The following is a 15,855-nucleotide window of genomic DNA, read 5'->3' on the forward strand; positions in this document are numbered from 1 at the left end:
TCCAGGCAGATTAGAGGTCCCGAAACCTGGATAATCAGACCCGATGTGAATTTACTAGCATCTCCCATATTTCTACAGAGATAAGCCGCAGACATGGCTTGCTCCTCCGTTTATTTTCTCTGGTTCTTTCTCCTTTCAACTTTTGCTCATTACAGGTGTACGAGATACCCACACCCCCTCCGAGACCATGGGGCACATTTTTGCTTCCTAAAATGTATGTAATGCTTGCAATACCTTATGTGTTTGTGTTTTACGTATTGTGTGTCATATCACATGATTGTTAATTCACTTTAATCACTCTAGAGGAACTTTCTTTCAAAGCACAGAAATTGCATGTAGAGTGATAAATAATGCTATTTTCTAACCCACGCAGGGGCACAGAAACAGAGGATTCTACCAACATTTAGGTTGAATGTGCGTGCAGTGATTACCATAGAGGAACCTGAAAGGAACGTAAAAAAATCTTTTTCCTTAACAAATGTTTGTTTTATGTACCCTATAGCTACTACATGACAATGCTCATACGTATGTATATACTAACGCATGCTTATTAGTTGCAGCGTCACTTAATGTTTTTTCACCTTAATTAGGTCTATTAGGAGTGGTTTACACAGGGCTGGTCCCTGTGTGGTCCTGACGAAGAGCTTGGGGAAGCTCGAAACATGTTGACATGATGCTAGGTACACCTATCCCATTACAGCTAGGCCTTCCAGCATTCTACCCCGTTTTTAGATTATACTAACTAGGAGCAAGAATAAAATTATTTGGCCCACTAGCTAGGTATTTTTAACACTCACATTAGCCCACTCCACTACACTTCCTGCACCACACATAGTTGTCACAACAGTGCTTCTACGTAATCCGCAAGTCGTAGCACGCCTCAGTCCGTAGAAGACTGAGATGGCCCCAATGATTAAGTATGTCACCGTGGGGAAACCCTGGTGAGTGAGGGGACTCAAGAAGGAAAAGCTTTTCTTTCTTGGTGTTTTTCGAACCTAGACTGAGTTCCGACACCTTTTTTGGCTAGGTTCTTTACCCGCTATTTCGGGTTATTTAGGTCTACGTACATTTGGAGGGTGGACCTAGCTTTTACCTCTACCTCCCCCCTATTTATTGAAAACTATCACAAAATGGATGCCACCAGCACAGACACTGGGCTGCCCTCCTGCTGCTGACCGAAACTCGCAGTGGAGGAGGCCCAACAATAGGCATCCTGTCACAGGGAGGTGTAACCACCTTCCAGACAGGATTTAGGGTATTGGGGCTGGGTGGGTGCACTCCTAGAGTGCTTTGAAGTCCTGCAATGGTGGAGCAGTAGGCTCCTCTGTGCATATGCCAGCTCAAACTGGTTCAGGGCCTACCTGTCCCTGCTCTGGCGCGAAACTGGACAAAGGGAAGTGGGTGTAACCACCCCCTACCCTGACCCTCCCAGAGGAGTGGTCATAGAGCTAGTCCCTCCCCTACCTTCAGTATAAGATAGGGAAACCTTGCCATTGCAAATCAGATATCCCTAGACGACGCTCTACAAGAAGAATCCTGGCCCTTCGACGTTCCACTACCTTTGGAAGACTGAAGAATCTCCCTTGGAGTCAAGGAGTGACTCCCCTGCTTGGCAGGCACCAGAAACTCTAATCAACGGTCGCAAACTTTCCCGCACCCGCTGGAGTCCGAAGTCCCTGCAGCCCCGGAAGTGGATTTCCTGACTTCTCGATGGCCATTGTGAGTCCCCAGCAAAGCTGTGGCGAGTGGACCCCACGAGTGACGAGGAACAGCAATACCCGGGTACCGTGCACTATTGTCGAGTGCAACCCCTTCACGACGTTCTAAGAACTTGTGCATTGGACCATTTGTGGCCCAAGCCTCCAGCAGGTTGTGCACCGAAAATCAGAGGCCTACCCCGTGGGCTCCTGTAAAGCATTTCCTCACGAGGCGTCTTCACGATCCCTTGCCCGTTGGCTTGTGGGTCCCCCGAAGACTTTCTTATCAAACCAAAGGGCTCCCCTGGTTGCTCCTGGCCTGCCCTCACTCACCCTTGCTGGGTGAGTCCCTCAGACCTTGCTGGTCTGCACCGCTGACTTTATTCACTTTCCATGAGACTTGCTGTTGCCATGGCTTGTTGGCTCCAATCCTGTTGCCGACACCTCAGTAAGCTGCAGACGTTGTGGGGCCGTCCGAATCCAGCTTCTGGTCATCGTCGATGCCTCCTGGACCTGGTGGCTGAAGAGTCAAAACACCCTTGATCACCTGAAATCACCCGACTTCCGTGGGCATCCATCGTCCTGACCCCGGGTCACTGGCAAGTGACTGTGAACACTGTCCCTTCTGCTTTCAGGTCATCTTCATCTTGAATCCAGCCTTGGATTTCACCGAACACTTCTCCAGTCTTCGCAAGCAGCAAATCTTCATCGGCTTCCATAGAAAACGACGACGCGACCCGACACGACACCAAAAGACAACTATGCACCCGGCTTCCCTGGGTGAGGTAACTCGTGCACTCCGGTGCTCCAGTGTGTGTTGGCCCTTGAATTACTTACCTTGTAAGTGGCTTGCTTGTAGACTTCCTCGAAGTACCCTAAAACTCCTACCGCGACTTGCTCCATTGAAATCAATAGGGAACCCGTGACTGCGTTCTCACACTGCACGCGTCTCCCGTGGGTCTTTTACTTACCTGCCTTGGGTGGATTAGTGAACCCCAGCGATTCTACAGGCCCTAGGCCTGGTCCCCTTGCAAGTCGACTTTCCTAAACCTCTTATTTAGTATATGGTCTGGTACGCCCCTAGGGCCCCAGCCATATTTGTCCTTAACTTATTGTGAAACGTTGATATTTGAATGTGTTCCTGACTTCTAATCTCATAAAGAGATTAGTAGAGTGTGTCTAAAAATAAATACATATATATTTGATATATATATGCCTGTGTTGTGTCCTTTCATTTGGTAATTCGAGAGATTATAAGGTAAAAACAAGCTGCTTTACATTTCTCTGAGACTTAGCCTGAAGGTTGCTCTCCACAGCTACCACTAGGATAGCTTTCTTTAAAAGGTTGTCTTAAACCTATCTACCATAAAAGTTGAATTGGACTGGTGCAAGGTGGCCACTATAACTAGTGACCAGCATGTGCCAGGCCAACTTCTCACACCACCAATAGCCATTGCTAAGGCCAAATTCAACACTTAAGTCAGTGGAAGATTTGATTGTCTTTTCATCTGATATCAATGTATCCACCTTTAAGATAGCGTCACTACGCCATGACCCCCAACTAATAACTCTTCTCCTAATCTTGATACCAGCATCATTCCATATGGGAGCTTGTGCATGTACCCACGGGTCCATACCCAACAGTTTATGTGCCAATCTCCAGATCCTTATCCTTTGGTCAATAATTTAGTTGTTCACCTTCCCTATGGCCCCCATATTTGCATAGAACACTTCAAATGTTGGTTGCACTGTAACTCCACGGCCTCCACCTGCATCCATATGGGTGGATCAGTGACCTCTTCTGACCAATAAATCATCTGTGAGAGCTTATTGGCAATGGTATATGATAAAATAAGCGCAAGTCGCAAAACCGACTGCCTCCATGTGTGCATGAAGTTTGGACATGCAAAGCATCGGCCTTACCGAACACCACACAAACTGCATGATCATTCGCTCAATGCTCCCTAAAAGGGACAGCAGTACCTAAAGTGGTAGCATACCCAGAAAATAATTAAATAGTAGTGCTATTAACATTTTCATCACCTGAATCTTGCCCCACATGAACAGTTGGAGTCCCGATCATCTACTTAAATTCAGTTTCATAGCCGTTATCAACAGTTGTAAATTGTTTGATATTATATCCGCCATTCCTCTATTAATTCTAATCCCCAAGTACCTCATTGCTTTGGTTAGCAGGACATTGGCAGACCCCGCAGACATTTTTTGGAAGTAGCCAGAGACAAGGGAATCACTTAAAATTTCCCCCACTTGATTTTATTACCCGTGAAAATCGAGAACGTTTTCAAAAGTGACATGACATGCGGTAAAGAACTCTGTGGGTTAGATAATGTCAAGAGAATTACATCAGCATACCAAAAAGTATTTATCGCTTCCATGCTGGATGGGATCCCTGCAATCCGGAGGGAACTCCTAATGGCGATTGAATGGTTCCAAAGCAAGATGAAAAAGCTGTGGTGACAGTGACACACTTGTCTAGCCCCCACTTGATCGATATTACATGAGAAAAGTGTGCTTCACAATTAATTTGTGTTGTTGGGGAATAATAAAGCCATCTTACTTTATTATTAAAATCAGTTCCAAGCCCTTATTAATGCAATATTCTATATAGATCAGGCCATTCCACTCTGTCAAATGTTTTCCTTCTGCATCTAGTGAAATATCAAACAGCTCATCATGCACATACTTGGAAGTCTACAATGAATTCATTAATGTAGGAGGCTGGTTCTGGGATGAATCCCACATGGGACGCATGTATCAGCAATGCAATCATGGTGGTGACGTAGAAAGGTCAGCACCATTTTTCTCTTCACATAGCTCATCATACCATTTCCGTTCAAGGATGCTATTTGAATCTTTTGATGCTGAGTGGACGTCTGCAAGTTAACTGAAATATCCAGACTAGAGTCCATATTCCATAATCCTCCCCTGATAGAAACAGAATCCCAGCAGAAGTAGAATGTAAAGTATAAAGATACAATATCAATTGAAACAAAGCTGGTGTAAATCTTCAACAAAAAGCACCCAAGTAACCTATAAACCACTGCCCTGGGATGCCAGATCCATCACACTGAAATAGTAGAGACAATTCCATCTCAATAATGCACAAATATCATGTGTGCCACATCTACTTTAACTACAGAACCAAAAGTATCTCGCAAACAGAACAGGAAACACTGTATTCTGGTCTCATCCACCTCCCCTATGACGAACAATTGTTCCACCCTCTACAGTCTTTGGAATAACCTCATAACTTAAGTATATCTATGTTGGCAAAGTATCTCCTTCAATCTCCTCTCAGAGGCAATACATCTACTCCTCTCCCCCTTCCATCTAGTATTCCAATTAATTGGATGGTCCTACTTGATGGTCATTGTGATGGGCATGTCAAAACTTGTATATTGCCGTCGACTGAGAGACCATTTATTTAGCAAGTGGTTCCACAGTCCCCACTGAGCAATCCTTTTACAGGGGCAGTGATTTGTCTCTACCCTGTTCCAGTGACAGTGCAAAAATAACCCTACCCAGTCTCTCCTGGTTAGACCGCCGTTGAAGCGTAAGGCAAATGGTTACCTGTTGGGGGAAAGATTTGCATGCCTTTCTGAAATGAGAGACACTTTCAGAGAAGGGTATGTAGTCTGCGACTGTCTTACATGGAAAAGCCTCCATGGTGGTGGTTTCTCAAAGATATAAAAAATCACTCAGCTGGTCTGGATTTAAAAATTCACTTGTGTTCCCCTCTACAGTGATAATAATTGTAGCAGGATGCAACAAACCATATCTATTGTCTTTCTTCCTGAGATGAGGCGGTAAAAGCAAAACCTTTTCCTCATTACCATCATTTTATGGGAAAAATCTGTTGAAATGTATTTGCAATGCCCCTATGGGGCACACTTATTTTTTAACAGTTTGAAAAATTGTTCTGGCTTGCTGATGATGTAATAAGCATGCAATAATTGTCTTTGGTGTGTTTGACTGGCTGACGTAGTCCATGATATGAACCTGTGAACCCTCTGGAATTCAAAGGGTTCCTCAAACATAACCTTAAGGATGTCTAGGAGAAATATTTGCTGGAAGCCTAACATATCAGTTCCTTCTCGATCCTCGGGGAGCCCATACATTCTAATGTTGTCCTTCCTTGAACAGTCCTCCAACTCAATAACCTTAAATTTATTACCTGCCAGACAAAATCAGTACCTCAATTATGTTGTTGCCCATTGACCTGATTCATCTTATCTTGCCTCTTGTTAGTGATGTTTAAACTCTGATGTATAATAGTCAGATCTAATCTCAAAGAATCAATGTCTGTGGCCATGTCAGAAATGTTTGTGTCAAATTTAGAGATCTTATTACTGATAGAGGTTACCTGTAAAATCAAGATGAATGTATCGGTGTCAACTCCAGGTGATATCTGACCCCCCTGCTATGTTGCTAACCTGTGGGAAGCATACCTTAGTTTATGAACTACTCTCTGCCTGGGCATAAAATTTAAGGACAGACACAGGTGGGTATAGGGCAGCCACCTAACAGGCCGCAGCACTTTCCCCCTCCCGTTAGCGAAGTATATAACCATAAATGTCTCTGAAGTTCATAAAGACAAACTTTCCTCAACAACAGTAATATCACTCCTTGGAATTGGAGTGTCAGAACGTTCACTGAGAGTGGTCTTCGATTAAAATCACCCTCCTATACTCCATGAGGCAACATCCAATTGTCAATCCATGAGAATCCTATTTATGTTTACATTGGGCACAATGAGCTCACAGACCCATATTAAAGTTACACATCAGCATCAGGCCCAAACCGTCATCAGAAGAAATCTAGTGCACATTCTGAGGCTTTCCTGCCCTTATTGAATCAGACCTCCACAGCTAATAATCCAGAGGATCCACATACCAAAATGCATCCTACTGTCAGTTGAACCTAGCTCTGCCACATCCCCAGAGTTTACCCATCAAGCAGAACTTGCATTGACTCCCTCCACAATCTCTGATCCAGTACTTGAAGAGCACCACAGCCCAAACAATGCAATACCTCTAGTGCAGAGGGGGCCATCTGGTAATCATGAAATGTCTATCCATGTCTTGTGCATCCTAAGGGAGACCACATTCAGAAAGTAGCAGAGCCTCCTTAATCTCCTTCTGTCTGCTCGCAGTATCGCTGCCAAGCAAGTGTGTTGCAAGGCACATTGGTCACACTCCGTCTATGGGCCGTAGACATTTAGAAAAAGCAGCAGATGGCCATAAGGTTGCTTCCCACCCTGAGTAACCTTGAGTACACAATAGACCCACAGGGATTGGGACTCTATTCAATCAGCCACCACCCATTGCTGCCACATACAGCGTACTCCACATACTCACAGCAAAAGGAGACTGCGAACGGAATCCCTCTTTATTGCTCGCACACCAGTTCTAGTCATTCTCTGTCTCTGGGCATCTCTTAAGAGGATCCACAGTGAAAATATCTACAAACAGAGAAACTTGCCAGAACAAAAAATGGCACTGTACCTTTGTTCAGGGGATAGGCAGTTTAAGTAGCAGGCAACAGAAACGTTGTAGTAGTCCCCCCCCCTTATCACTCATTCATAAGGCTTTTAACCCCCTAGCTCAATATCAACAAAGAATTATAAGGAGATTTGCCTGACTTTACCAGTATATGCGGCCATCATGATGTATAACAATGTATGTGTTCCCCAACTTTAGTTAAAGAAAAAGGCCCTTTTTTTGACTCGGGTAACTTTCCTCATGCCCCCAAAAAGTTGTGGGCATTACATCTACGATTGAAGGGAAGCGCATATACATAAAATGGCAGTTCATCCGCAATCAATGCCTCTGGCCGCCCGCATAAGACCGCATACTGCTCTATAACACAGCGGTTGTAATCAGCTGGTGGGCTCCCATCTCAGCAATCTACCAGTCAGACCCACTTGTTCCTCTCCTTCCTTGTCTCCAGTCTGAAGTGCTTCCCCACAACCCCTGCAGGCAGTAGGAGGAGGGGGAGCAAATCCTGATGGTTTCAGCATTGTTTCTGGGGTCAAAACGTGAAGTGTCCCAACTCAAAACATACACCACCACTGCCCACAAGGATATCCGGTTAGTTTAGGATCCCTACACCTCAGTGAAAAATATTGTAAGTAAATGTGGGGTCCCCGGAGCCTTAAGGAGAGGTCAGCATCATGGACTCAGCGATGCTCAGTTATCCTGATGTAGCAACATTTTCTTTTCTGCACAGTAGCTTTTTTCCTGGATTCTATTTTTGCTGGTATTAGGACTGTGTGCTCTGTGACACTACTAATCTATGCTGCAGTGCATGTGCTCTGGCCTTGAAAGGGTAGTGGTAAAATTGGTGTTGCCCAGCTGGTCCATTTATCTGTCCTGTAAGACAATTGCAGATGGCACAGAAGATGCAACTCTGGCATGCATGCTAAATGTCATATGTGAACTGTAATGTGTTTACACCACACATATATGCCATACATATATTTCTGCCAGGAGCACCACTGTATTCTGGCTGTACTGCAATTTTAGTACACTGAAGTACACATGACAGGTAAAAGTGTTGTTGCTATGTAGGAAAAGTCTATTTTTATGAATTCATAAGTCACTGCTAAAATGTGGCTAGTATCTTAGGTCTGATGTAAATGTTAGATGATGGGTTACTCCATAACAATGGTGAATTACATCACATTAACTGAAATATAAATCCTATAACCTATAATGAGATTTATATTTCGGCAGACGGGATATCCATCATCGTTGTGAGAGTAATCCATTTGCCAACATCCAAATCAGGCCTTTAGTTAATAGGACAGTGTGCTAATATATAACAATAGGCCACACTATATATTGGGTTTAGGGTGCTGTCACAATGAAAAAAAAACTAAAGCTATTTCACTGTGCAGGCATTGCTATACGTTTTCCTGAACAAGACTAGATGGACACCAAAAACTTTATTTCCTAACTTCACAGGTGAAAATGCATGCAAAAGGCTACAATAGTAAATTCCTACTTAATTTCCAAAATCTTATTTAAAGGTGAAACGAGAATTTTGATACCAGATTGAAAAGTAATTTGTAAAACAGAATTTTATGCTACCTCAGACACAGCTGGCTTAAAACCAGTTCTGCCGCTCTTTACACTCTCAGAGGGGAGACACACATCCTTGACTGTGAGAGTTGATCACTCTGCCGAAGAGGACAATTGCCTGCCTCAGAGCTCAGGTAGAGCAAATTGTTGTTAAATGTTGACCACTTATCAAAGGTAAGGTATCTGGGAGTTGAGAGGAACAGCTTGCAGAACAAAGGACAGCGTTTGCACTATCTTGTTTGATTAGGGAATTACAAGAAGGGTTTCTTCTAATCATTACCAGAGCCTTCCAGAAAGGAAGGCTACAGTCACAGTGAAGAAGAGAACCAGTTTCGACCATGTCAGGTGAGAGGAGAATTCATCTTTATAGGGAACTAGCTAATGGGCTGAAGACAGGTCTGCCTCTAGGCAGCTGGACTCTTCCATATTGAAACAAGGGCTCCTGGGTAATTTTACAGTTTAGTAAAGAAAAGAAGTATTCTTGAAAAGAACATCAACAACTGTGAGAAAATAGTTGATATTTGGTGGTAGAACTTCTGCTATCACTGGCTAGTGCACAGCATAAATTTGGCAATCTGATTACCAACTTCTAAGTAGATGCCACTTCAAAAAGAAGGCCCTGCTGGAAGAAGCCTCCTGATTCCTGCTGGAAGAAGAGTGCTCACTGAGGACTTAGGAACTCAAGGACTCCCAAAACCCAATATCCCCTAGAGACTGGTTTGGATCTCAAAGTGTCAAGTGGCTGCCTTCTTTTTTGCCTACTTCAGGGAAACAAAAAGCAGAAGGGATCCTATATCCCAGAAAGTGCTAATTGAACATAAAGACGTCGACCCTGCAGGATCCCTGCCTGGTGAGACATGGTGCCCAGAAGCCAACCATGAGGTGCCTGGGGTTGCAGGCCTGACAGGGAGGAACTTTTTCAGTGCTTTGAAAAAGTTGGGAATCAATAATTTTTCCTCTCCTGGAGCATTGAGGCAAGGTGCTGAGGCTTGCCCAGGGAATGCGCACCCAAAGCGGGCAACAAAACTGTGTTCATCCTTCCCAGAATTGTTGGCAGTGTTGAAAAGTGGTTCAGCAGGCCTTCACAGCAAATGTATCCAGACTCATGGAGCCCTGCTCAGCTACAGTTACCAATTTGCCCCATTGGAGTACTTTGATATCCGAAAAGTGAATAGGTCCGAAGGTAAATTCTGGACTGGGGCTTGGTAGTAAATGTATCTGACACACAAAGTAACCTCTGTGGCTTCAAAACTCATATATATCCCACTTGGAGCTTGTGCAGCCAAAAGCAATAGTTTCAGCGGGGGGGATCTCTTGCAAGCTACAGTCTGAGGTCTTGCCATGCTGGAACATTTTGATTTACTTTTCAGAGACTTAGTCCAAAGGCAAACACATTGCCCAGGATGACCTTATAGGCATATCCACGATCTGCTCCATTGTGGTCAGCCTGACATCTTGTTTAAGAGCAGGCCAACCAAGAGTAATGACTTTGATTGTCAGTTCACTTTTTCTAGGATCTTTCTGCTTTAAACATGTAATCATTTATATCTATTGTTCCCCTAAACCAACTTGATCTTGGTGTCTTTTAGCTCATTACATGTTTCTCAATTTTGCCAAATTGGTTTAGGAATTTTATTGTGTTTTATTCATTAGTTTAAAATTGTTTACACTGCTTAAACTTAACACACACTTCTTTGGATATTGCCTGCCGCTCATGTCAGGGATTAAGCATAGATTCTCATAGAACAGTATTTATTCCAAAGTATATTTATTTACTTGTTATGGGTACCCCCTGACAAATTTATAACCAATTTCCTCATATATGTAAGTTTGTATAAAAGTTTAGAAAATGCTTTATTCACAACTTAGCTGATCTTTCTTAGATATACCACTACCAACACTTGACATGCTTTGAATTCTGATTGCTTGTTGTATGTTCTCTTGTTTGGGCGTAAATAATATTGTTCCTGACCCTTATCATCCATTCAAATAAGGACATTTTCTTTGACACCTTCAATCTAAGCCTCAATGTCAATGAGTTTTAGCCATTCCTGTCCAATATGTTGTACTCTTGCTGAAATGCTTTGAAATTCTTCAGTTCTTGCTCCCTAACTGTTGATTGAACAAGTTGTAATTAGAAATGTTATTTATGTTTTTCTTACTAAATTCTTATTTGCTTTGCAGGGAACAAATGTGTTTGGAATTCTGACAACTTCCTTGAATGATCCGAAATATTTTCCTGACCCCCAAAAATTCAACCCTGGACACTTCCTGGATGAAAATGGAAGCTTCAAAACAGTTGATGCCTTAATTCCTCTTTCATGTGGTACTACACTTATTTATGCTAAGATGGGTACTTCTCCCTCCTTCACCCAACTTCATTTGACATTTCTGGATACTGTTACTTCCTCAGTGATAGTAAATAGCCTCTCCTCCAATTTCTATGTAGTATGGGGCAGTTGCATTCTCTTCTATTGTGTTTTTACAAACATTTCAAAGTAAAGGCTGGAGTAGTTGGTTTCAACAACAACTATAGATCCAGATATACAAAGCCATTTTGAAATCACACATCCTGCACTTGGCAAAGTCACAGGGTTTTTGACCGGAAAATGGGTTTTAGGAATGTATTTGACTCATTTGGCTGATTGGAAGACTGGACTTTGGGACTCATGCCAAATTGTAGTTACGAAAGAGCATGTTCCTGTCTTCTTGTGATTTGCTAGTGCATGCATCAATAATTTGTAACCACAATTATGGTTGCAAACCGTTGATGAATTGCCAACCCCTGACTTGGGATGCTAACTGATTTGCAAAGTGGACGATGTCCCCTTCAGGCACCTAACCTATTATGAACCGCTGCCTGTTATCCCACCAACTCAAAGTTTTTGCAAATGGGAAATTTGTTTTGTTTTAGGGTGGCACCTGTTCCTTTAAGGAACCTGGGCTGCTTAAGAAAAAAGTTTCCAATTTGGGAATGCATACTCAGGTATGTTGACCTGCTGTTCCTAATATGCCATCATCCCAGTGTTTGCAACCAATCACATGAATTCATAAATAGTGACCTGCCGAATTATTATTCATTAAGCAAGTCATTCAGCAACCCCTGCAAAAGGATATTTTGTACACCTATAAGTACAAACATTGCATCTCAATAGTTGGTGTACAATTTGTGACCACTTTTTGCATCCTGCATTTAGTATATCTGGCCTACGGAGCCTAATTTAGACTCCGGTGCAAGTAAACGTTTTTGAGCACACATCTATCTTGCTCTTTTTAGCAGTAATAACAATTATTAACTTAGCTAGGATCCAAAGTTGGTGCCAACAGTGTGTGCAAAAATCAGTAATAACGCATATAAAATGATTACATACACAGTTTTTTGTGCCCCTTTCTTGTGCACTTATAAATCAGGCAGAGAAAAATTGAAAAGACTTGAATTTGCGTTCTTGGTTTTAGATCAGTGATCCCAATCTCCCACAGAGGAGTGGGCTCCTGACTGAAGTTTTCAATTCCTTTAAAACAGGGCGCTAAAATGTGCAGTTTTTCACTACCCACTCACACTATCAAATGCATATGTGTGCTTAGTGACATCCCCCTTCACAAATGTTCATAGCAGAATATCCAGTCAGTGGGGTTTAAATGATTTCTTGCCTGGGAAGAAAAAATGATCTTTCATTATGAAAACTATTTGAAGTAAACTCTCCTTCCTTCTCTTTGCTTTTATTCAGTATAATTCCCTACGACCCTCATAAAAATGTATTTATGTGATTGTAAAGCTTGTCTAATTTTATACCTCTGCGCATGCTTAAATTGCCAATTTCATGGGATTTACAATGCATCAATTAGCAAATTTACATATGCAAATAGCCTGATAGGCCAACTCATGCTTTGCATTTGAAATTTTTTCATATGTGAATACCTATATACCTTAATTATTTTAGATCACTCCTGGGGATAGAAAGCTACACTATTAAGAAATCACGTTCAAAAACAAAACCAAAGACAGAATTACCACATCTGTTCACACATTTACCACTCCACCATACTGTCACACAACAAGTATCAAAAAACCCAAAGACAGACAGGAATTTCACTCAGACATCCTGTATTCACACACTCACAAACTAATTTGTCTGGTTTTAAATACCCTCAGCAATTCAGAATGCAGGTCATACAGCAGCTCTTTGGAAGCATCTCACTGTTCTAAAGAATGACAGGAGTATGAAACTCATAAATACATTATGTGAAGGTGCGAAAGAATGTGAGGATGAAGCATCGTGTGTGGGGAAGGAGGAAATCAGGATTTAGGTGGCCCCTGCACTTCCTGTTGATGGACCTGCAGTTTATGGTTCATCAAAATTCCTTATGTTTCCCATTATGTACACATAAATATTTAGGTGAATCAATTTCACTCTTCATCGGCTTTATCAGGACATCTGTAACAACAGCAAAGTTGCAAACAAAAACATAGTATGAATGATATAAATCAACCTTTTAAATTTCAAAAGTAAATATACATCAACATATAATATGTGCTCATCTAAATTCAACAGACATATTTTACTTCCTTCACTATTTGCCTGCTCTTAACATGCATGAATCTATCTTCACATTTTTATGTTAAATGATCAGTAGCTTTCACAAATCAACACTGTTTCAAACACCACCAAAGTGTGTGGTTGTAGTGGGTCCTAAGAAAAATCACCAGTGCATCTACAGTTGTACATTTTCATTGTGGAATGTCCCTCGGGTTATATGACTAAAAACAATACAAGTGTCCTGATTGGTCCCACAGTTGTAAAGCAACAAACAGAACAGTCACCATAGGGCCATATAACATTGTATTAACTAATAAATAGACACAAATAAATATGAGAATGGTGATGCTTTACTAAAATAATTTATTAACTGAATGGGACTAGCTTAATTTCAAGCTCATTTAAACATCATTACTAACCATAAGTAGCTATAAAACATTGACTGTCCTGCACCAGCAGTTTTTCTCAGTCCTTCTCACTTTTACCACATATCATGGATACTAAATTGGTAAAAGAAATGATCAGTAAAGGACCTATTAAATTACTTAATAGATCTGCTGCAACAGCAAAAGGGTCTAAAGCAGTGAAGCAAAGGGGTCAACTATAACAAACTTTAGGCCCGCCAGGGTAGCTAGTCAAAAAAATCCATTCCACCATCCCAAACAGTCAGGACTTCGGTCAGAATAGCTCCAGTCCAGTTAGCTTTATAGGAGATCCAGACTGTAGCAGAGGCATTATGAATGCAAAACAGGGCCTCACACAAGTGACAAGAGAAACGGGCATTATACCAAAGAAACATATGTTGTAAACTATTAAGCGCAAGGAAAATAATATTGTGAAAAATCAAGTGCCTCCTGATGAGCATGAACTGGGCATCTACAGTGGAACCCAATTAGATTCCTCTACATCTAGCTTTCCTCTACTACAAACCTCCTGGGTGGTCTCCAAGGCTTTCACATACATAGAAAATCTGCAAGAGGAATAAAAACTAAACTATTCTGTAATGAAAAGCACAGGAACATTTCAAGTAGGCTTCCCTAAAAGCCCTATCAGAAAGACATGGGCTCATTGGAGACCACCTGTGATACCCTATATACAATGAAAGGCAAGTCCCCTTCCTCAATGACCAGCCAATACCTAATGATATGGTACTGGGACGGGTGATCCCCGACCAGGTGCAATACGCTCACTATATTCTGGTGGTGCAGGCGCAAATAGCCACTAACTCATACAAGTGCCAAGCTCTAACAGATTTAGCCTTCTTGACTCAGTACTCAATACTATAGTACAAGCCATTCCTAAGCAAGACCAGACTGATGAGCTTTATACCCTGGCACAGCAGGCAGTTCCAGGAATTATGACCAGAATAATCTGAGAGCTCACAGGCATCTCACTCATCACCCAATCTACTAAAGTTACATTTAAATGCATCTTAAAGGAAATTAAGGGTAGTATAAAAAAAGATCTCAAATTGACAAAGGATCCATGATAGAAGCACTGGTCAAAAAAGTGATTCGGCTTCATTTATTGGAAACATGTCCTGGAATTAGTTTCTAGAGTACCCCGGTCAGAGGAACAAGCGACCAAATTTGAACTACAAATTAAAACTCTAACTTTCAAGTTTGAGGACCTTGAAAATAGACCTGTGGCATTTCAGCCAAAGGACAATTGGGGTACCTGAATTGACAAAAGCAGGAGCCTCAGATTCAATGATCTGGGTCAGTGATTTACTGGAGGAAAATGTAGGCAAAGATTTAGAAATATCTAGTACAACACCTCATTTATAAGTTGCAAGAATACACAGTGTGCCTAAAAGTGTGCCTAAATCAGGATGTAAACCCAAGCCCAACATCACTTATTTTCATGACCATAAAATTAAGTAATTGCTCCTCAGCAATGCCAGGGTAAAAAGGGTAATTTACAACCAAGCATGCATTTTCTTTTTCAATATAATCCCTGACCAGGCTTGGGAGACTGCTAAAAGATAATGTTTACTATATACTTTAATCCCAGAATTTCAGGGAATTTCTATTCCTGCAACATTGAAATCCAATCTAACAATTAATTGCCATGGGTCCATTTATGATTTGCAGATGCTAATGAGCGCAGCAATTTATTTCATGGCTTAAAACCTTGTAATCCTAATGTCACCAAATGGGCCTTAAGAATTGACATGATTTCAACCTAGTTTGGAACTTATGCACAAACTCTAATGTGTTCTTTCAAGGGGAGATGTCAGGAAGGGATAGTCATGTTTTCTGGATACACATCCAGACATCTAATGGGATAAGGGAGGGAGGGGATTCTTCTAATGGCAAGATGGGTTCCCTGAGGAAGTTAAGTGTCAAGCATCTTAAAGGAAGGTAAAGGCAAATGGGGTTTAAGCGGACAAAAAATTGGTGCTCTAGGGCAATCAGGTTAGAGGGAAGAAAGCAAAAGAAAATGGTCAGGAGACAAAAGCACCAATACATGAAGCTGATGTTCACATTCCTAAATGTTTCAAAACCGACTATCACT

At 41.8% G+C, this 15,855-nt stretch overlaps 1 protein-coding gene across 1 annotated transcript in view; it reads left to right on the top strand.

Moving 5' to 3' along the window:
• LOC146798080 (cytochrome P450 2C11-like) overlaps positions 1 to 15,855 on the top strand; it is a 764,894-nt gene that overhangs the window by 719,597 nt on the left and 29,442 nt on the right. The window contains exon 7 of the mRNA XM_085625295.1: positions 10,985 to 11,126. Coding sequence (XP_085481421.1) covers positions 10,985 to 11,126 — 142 coding nt within the window. The remainder of the gene's footprint in view (positions 1 to 10,984; positions 11,127 to 15,855) is intronic.

Source organism: Triturus cristatus, chromosome 9 (assembly GCF_964204655.1).
Source record: "Triturus cristatus chromosome 9, aTriCri1.1, whole genome shotgun sequence".
Taxonomy (NCBI): domain Eukaryota; kingdom Metazoa; phylum Chordata; class Amphibia; order Caudata; family Salamandridae; genus Triturus; species Triturus cristatus.